General features: G+C 42.1%; 1 protein-coding gene across 1 annotated transcript; it reads left to right on the forward strand.

Moving 5' to 3' along the window:
• Nucleotides 1-3,504: 3,504 nt before the first annotated feature.
• LOC119356029 (cytochrome P450 87A3-like) lies at nucleotides 3,505-6,201 on the forward strand. Its single transcript, XM_037622923.1, has 9 exons — nucleotides 3,505-3,775; nucleotides 3,872-4,196; nucleotides 4,288-4,434; nucleotides 4,798-5,070; nucleotides 5,148-5,249; nucleotides 5,341-5,419; nucleotides 5,543-5,649; nucleotides 5,776-5,906; nucleotides 6,007-6,201. The coding sequence occupies exons 1-9, from the start codon at nucleotides 3,567-3,569 to the stop codon at nucleotides 6,095-6,097; spliced, it is 1,464 nt and encodes a 487-aa protein (XP_037478820.1). The 5' UTR covers nucleotides 3,505-3,566; the 3' UTR covers nucleotides 6,098-6,201.
• The last annotated feature ends 300 nt before the right edge of the window (nucleotides 6,202-6,501 follow it).

Below are 6,501 nucleotides of genomic sequence, written 5' to 3' on the forward strand. Positions count from 1 at the left end.
GCTGAAGCCCGGGGCGATTTGGATCAGGCCGCTCCGGAATTCACGTGCTGCGGCATGGAAGAGGAAAATTCTCTGCTCCGGCTGGTGCCCACTGTCTGGCGCCAAAAGGAAGCTCGGGTGGGAGTAGGAGGAGCAAAGCACTTTCACGGTGGTCTGTCCTGTCGATGCTACTAGCAACGGGGGGAAATGGCCAAAAGAGCGTGCAGCGGCCGAGCTCAATGGAGCTCTCTTTTTTTTCCCCAGCCAAAATGCTATTTCTGCACCTCAAGAAAATCTGAAAAAATATACACAAACATATATATACACGTACAAATTTTCATGGACACATATGTTCATATGTTTTTTTAGCACAACATATGTTCATATGTGATGTACACAAAAAAGACAAAATACATAGATTAAAATGGGCTTTTGCATTATTGTCTTTGGGCCAGATATTTGTCTTTTTATTTTGTGTATCATGTAAATAATCAAATTAGTTGATGAAACTTTATACATACTTGAATAACAAGTTTTTTTTTGACATTTTTAATTTATTTATTTTGAAAACTTTTAATTAATTAATGTTGAAACACAGACTCGATGCTTTTTGTAACGCCTCTCTCGGGGAAATGGTGGGATGAATGAGCCGCACCTGCACGGACAAGCAAGAGTCGAGTCAACACCACTGGTAGGAATTACCAGCCATGGTAGCCGCGACATCAAGGGAGTCAGACGATGCGTTGATTTGTCGCCAGCCGTGCGAGGTTTTCTCGTTGTGCGTTGTGTTGAGCAGAGTACAACAAAACATACACAAAACTAGGAAATGCGGCAGGGATGCAAACTGGGAACCTATAGGATAGTTTATTTTGTTGAACTAAGAAGGGTCGGAGGGTATCCTCAAGGTTTCAAATCAACATACCTAAAACGCGGTGAGTGACATTGCTCGATACTGTAATAACTAACGAACACACATGCAAATAGTCCAACTCTAGGCCTCAGGTGATCACCGCCCCCAACCACATCAAGACAGGCATTGCTGCGTGGGCCTACCACTACCAGTGCCAGAACCCATTACTTCATAATACATTTTTATCTCGTAAAGTACATTCTAAATAACTAAGAAAAAATATTTTAATTAATAGGTTATGGAAACATTGCTTAAATTAGTTTGAAGAAGGAAAATTTATATTGCACAAAACGGAAAATATTCATGTACTCAGGATATAAATATCCATACATTTGAAATGTAGTAATAAATAGGAACTTTTCGGGTTTGACATCACATTGGGAAAAGCTATAAAAATGCCCATATTTTAAAAATGTATATATTAAATAAAAATATCACATATTTGAGAACAATTCATATATTTGCCCCCCAAAAGAACGAAAATATAAGAAAACACAACATGAAATAAAAAAATAATAATAAAGTTAAAAAGTGGAAAAGGAAAAGGGAACTAGAAAAAGTGAAAGATCAAAGGAAAGCGTAATAAGAAAGAAAAAAAAACTTGAAATCTAGAAGATGAGGTCCATACACACGCTTCATCCGAAAATGGCTCATATTCTTCGCTCATGGCATACAATAGGATTTGCCATCGCAACACATGGTACGTACCACTTAAAGGGACGTCGCTCACGATAACCATTCACATGGGCCTGCCCTATTATTCATTACTAGTTAATTGCCCATGCATTGCAACAGAGGCATGCGTATTCTATTTGTTCAACAACAATTGTGTCTTATACTCTATGGCTCATGCACGCCATATTCCAGCTATTGGTAAGACTAGGGGTAGGGGAATTCAATAAAAGTTTAGATATAGTTGAATTTATGATAAGATTCGATATGATTTGGGTAGGGGTAGGGGAAGGCAACACTATTTTTGATTAATTATTAAGATTTGATTTAGTTAAGATATGATTTTTTAGCAAGATCTGATTGAGTTAATGTAGAACATGATTTTCACTAGGAGAAGGAAAGGAAAGCCCGATTTGATTTAGATTATTCCAAACTAGAAGGCGTGGAGGGGATGAACCAAGGTAGTTGACAGACAAAAACCAACGGGAAGGGTTGAGCAAATCGGTTTGGTCTTTAGTGGAAGGGAGAAAAATCAGCCATAAAGGAATGGTGGGAGGTGAGGCGAACCTACTTACTCTCATTTAATAGTAGAGACTAGCTAATTATCCGTGCGTTGAATGGGCATGCAAATTCGGCTATTCTAATGGTTTAACGTCAATCTTATCAGACATATTCCTTAGACCCACTATATTATAGATTAAATTTTATTTGAGTATGAGTATGGCAAGGCAAATAAAGTTTTGATTTAGTTGAGGTTTTGGTAAGATTTGATTTGATTTGGGCATGGGCAAAGGAAGGCAAGACACGTTTTGATTTTGGCAAAATTTGTTTTAAGCTATTTAATTATTGCAGGACATGGTTTTGGGAAATTATTGATTTACTTTAGATTATTTCTATTTACTTCATTTATGTAGGTTTATATTTTGTTTTGTGTGGCATCGGTTAAGACTACCAAAAAGAAAAATCAGCGGAAAACCAAATAGGGAGGGGGGTGGGGAGAAAAAAACTGGGGGCGGAGGTGAGACAAACCTGCCACCCCCTTTAGTAGTAGAGAGTATCTTGTCTTCCATTTTTATTTCTAATTTCTTTCCTTTCCTTTTCTTCTTTCTCTTTCACTTTTCTGTTTTACATTTGTTGTGTTTATTTAGTTAATTTTAAATCATTATTTTTTCTATTCTAAATAAAATTATATTATTTCACCTTATTTGTGTTTGTTTTTGCCAATGTCCAATCATTTTTACCTTTTTAGGTAAGCACATGAATAATTTTTGTGGGATACTCTTTTTTTAGGTCGAACACTTCTTTTATAACATGTGGACTATTTTCTAAACATGAACTTCTCTTTAAGATATATGGACATTTCATCTCACATACAAGACCATTGTTTACAATATACATGAACATTTATTTTCATACATGTGAATATTATTTTGCAGCACTTGAAGGTTTTTTTTCTTATCATCAAACTAATTTATATCTTTCGTAAAACATTTTTTAAGTATACATAAACCTTTTTCTCGAAATGTGTGCAAAATAGGTGAAACATTATTTTTGCAGCTTATGGGAATTTTTCTTACCATTAAAATGATTTTATAAAACTTCTATTTTTTCTTTTAATATTTATACTGAAAAGGAAAATGTAGACGAACAGTAACTGCAATATTATTCCCTAAAAAACAATAAGTGCAATATTTGCCAGCCCATGGCAGCCCAAAGAGAGCGACGCATGAATGAACGGCCCAATAAGAAAGAGTACAGTAGTAGTGTAATTCAGAGAGACCACAGCATTGCCACACCAACCCCAACGAGTCAGGCAACCACTGTTCTCCTCACAACCTTTACGTTTGACGATGGCTCACCCAAAGCACGCCCAGAATCGCGCCCGCTGCTCTTTACATACAGATTGACCGTTTCTACCCGTTACCCGATGCGCCTGGCTGGCTTTCGATTGATCACACGAGACATGTAGAAACCACATGCGTTTCCAACCTAGTTAGATAGAAGGATGGACGCCTTGGCGGGGCTCTCGGCCTTTGCCGCGGTGGCGCTGCCGCTCCTCCTGCTGTACAGCGTGCACCGGTGGAGGAACCCTCGGTGCAACGGCCGGCTCCCGCCGGGGTCCATGGGCCTCCCGCTCGTCGGCGAGACGTTCCAGTTCTTCTCCCCGGACGCCTCCTTGGACGTCCCTCGCTTCATCCGAGACAGGCTCACGAGGTACGCATACTTTTTTCATCCCTGACGAGTGGCGAGGCCCAAGCGAATTACATGGGCCAGTTTCTCATATAGGCTTTGGTGCGAGATTTTGTATAGGTACGGCCCGATCTTCAAGACGAGCGTGGTGGGGCACCCGGTGGTGGTGTCGGCGGACGAGGAGCTGAACCACATGGTGTTCCAGCAGGAGGGGGAGCTGTTCCAGAGCTGGTACCCGGACTCGTTCGTGGAGATCCTCGGCCGCGACAACGTCGGGGAGCAGAAGGGCACCATGTTCAAGTACCTCAAGAACATGGTGCTCAGGTTCTTCGGCCCGGAGAGCCTCAAGGAGTCCATCCTCCGCGACGTCCAGCGCGCCGTCTGCAGCTCGCTCTGCACCTGGTCCACCCTGCCGGCCGTCGACCTCAAAGAAGCCGTCTCCACCGTAAGCCTAGTCTTGTGACGCTCTGGATTATTACACGTGGTATTCACTGTTCAGGTTATGTTGCTACCTCGCGTACGGTGTTTGATTGCAGATGGTGTTTGAACTTTCGGCGAGCAAGCTGCTCGGCCTGGAGCCGTCGAGGTCCAAGGTTCTACGGAAGAGCTTCTTCGACTTCGTTCGAGGGCTCATCTCCTTCCCGCTCTACCTGCCAGGAACAGCCTACTACGCATGCATGCAGGTGATCAACGCGAACACTAAGTCGGTCAGTAGTGAAGGCTGTTCAGCCATGCATGCACTAGGGTCATCTGGGCATGTACAATGGTGCTATCTTAGAAGTGCCACGTAGGATAAATGATGAGATGGAGGAGAGAGAACTCATAAGAAAAGACTTGTCTTTTCTTATTTAAGATAAGACAAGAGATGATCTCTTAGCATAATTCTCACCATGTTTCAAGGAATTACTAGTTATTAAAGATAAGGCTAAGATATAACCCATTGTAAACATACTTTTTTGTCATCTCTAAATTGCATGCAAGACTTAAGATAAGACTGTCTTATCAACCATTGTATATGCCCTTAACTGACTATGAGTAACTTTCAGGGACGGATGAGTGTAATGGAGGTGCTGCAGCAGGTGTTGGAGGAGAGGACGAGATCAGCTGAGGCGGCCGGAGGAGGGGAAGCACGGTGCCACGGCGACTTCCTGGACTACGTCGTCCAGGAGATCACCAAGGAGAAGCCGGTCCTGACGGAGGGAATGGCGCTGGACCTCCTGTTTGTGCTCCTCTTCGCCAGCTTCCACACCACGTCGCTGGCCATCACCCTGGCCGTCAAGCTCCTCACCGACAACCCTCGCGTCCTGGAGGAACTCACGGTGAGTCCTGTATGATCTTTACGTGCATGCTGAGCTGAGCAACTTCTAAATCTTTGTGATTTGGCTTGGGTGTATAGGTGGAGCATGAAACGATTCTGAACGAGCGTGAGGCAGGCGGTGAGACTGATGGCGACAGACTTACATGGAAAGAGTACAAATCCATGACATTCACATCCCAGGTCATAATCCATGACACGCATACCTTTAGCCGTACTAATAATAGTACGTTTATGCTGTCATAATCAGACGCACATGCATCATCTTCTACAGGTGATAAACGAGACGGTCCGACTGGCCAACATTGCGCCTGGCATCTTCAGAAAGACACTGAAAGATGTACAGTTCAGAGGTAATCATGCATACAAAAAAACAAAACATTGTGTCCCGATGTTACGATCTAAATCATGCATCCTGCGAAAACAGAAGAGACAGTAGCTAGTAGTATCTCTCAAATGACAATTATTGGCGACAGGCTACACAATTCCAGCTGGATGGGGAGTGATGGTCTGCCCTCTCGCGGTGCACCTGAATCCAGATATTTACCCTGACCCCCTCACCTTCAATCCTTCAAGGTTTAAGGTTTGTACTGGACCTCAATGCCCAACTCATGCAAGATCAAACAGCTCAACCCTATGTATGCACATAGTACACTTTATCTAGGACAACTGTGGTAATTTACTTAACTAGGGCGCCACATGCACACAGGATAAACTAGAGGCAAACCGTGGGTCAAGACACTTCATGGCTTTCGGAGGAGGTCTCCGGTCCTGTGTTGGAGCAGACTTCAGCAAGCTACAAATGGCCATTTTCCTTCACTTTCTTGTCACCAAATATAGGTGCCTCCATTGTTTTCTAATGAATCCACTTGGAGCCCAAAATTTTGTAATTGTTCATATCCTCCATTTCTTTGTCATCATTTGCTCCAACGTATTTCAGGTGGATACAACTAGGTGGAGGCAAGATAGTCCGGTGTCCAGGGCTGGAATTTCCTGATGGTTACCTCATTCAGATTAGACAGAGAGACTAATCAACACCTGCTTTCAAGTCATGCTAGCAGTAGGAAAAGCTTATATCACACGTGTACAATTGTTCTAGCATGTTGTTTGATGAAATAACAGTTGTGCAGAAGTATTTCTACTCTGTCATTTTTCTGCAGTTAAGTAAAAATACATCTTCAGAGATTTTCAAGCTTAGCCTAATCTATATAATAAGTAACAAAGACGACAAGTCAGCTTAACTTATGACCTATATGCATGCTTTGCTGAGGTGGCGCAGTTGCATGGATAGATTAGTACTACTACCTCCGTTCCTAAATACAAGTCTTTTTAGAGATTCAATATAAACAACATATGAAGCAAAATGAGTAAATCTACATACTAAAATACGTCTATATACATCCGTATGTAGTCCATATTAAAATATTTTAAAAAA

Source organism: Triticum dicoccoides, chromosome 2A, assembly GCF_002162155.2.
Source record: "Triticum dicoccoides isolate Atlit2015 ecotype Zavitan chromosome 2A, WEW_v2.0, whole genome shotgun sequence".
Taxonomy (NCBI): domain Eukaryota; kingdom Viridiplantae; phylum Streptophyta; class Magnoliopsida; order Poales; family Poaceae; genus Triticum; species Triticum dicoccoides.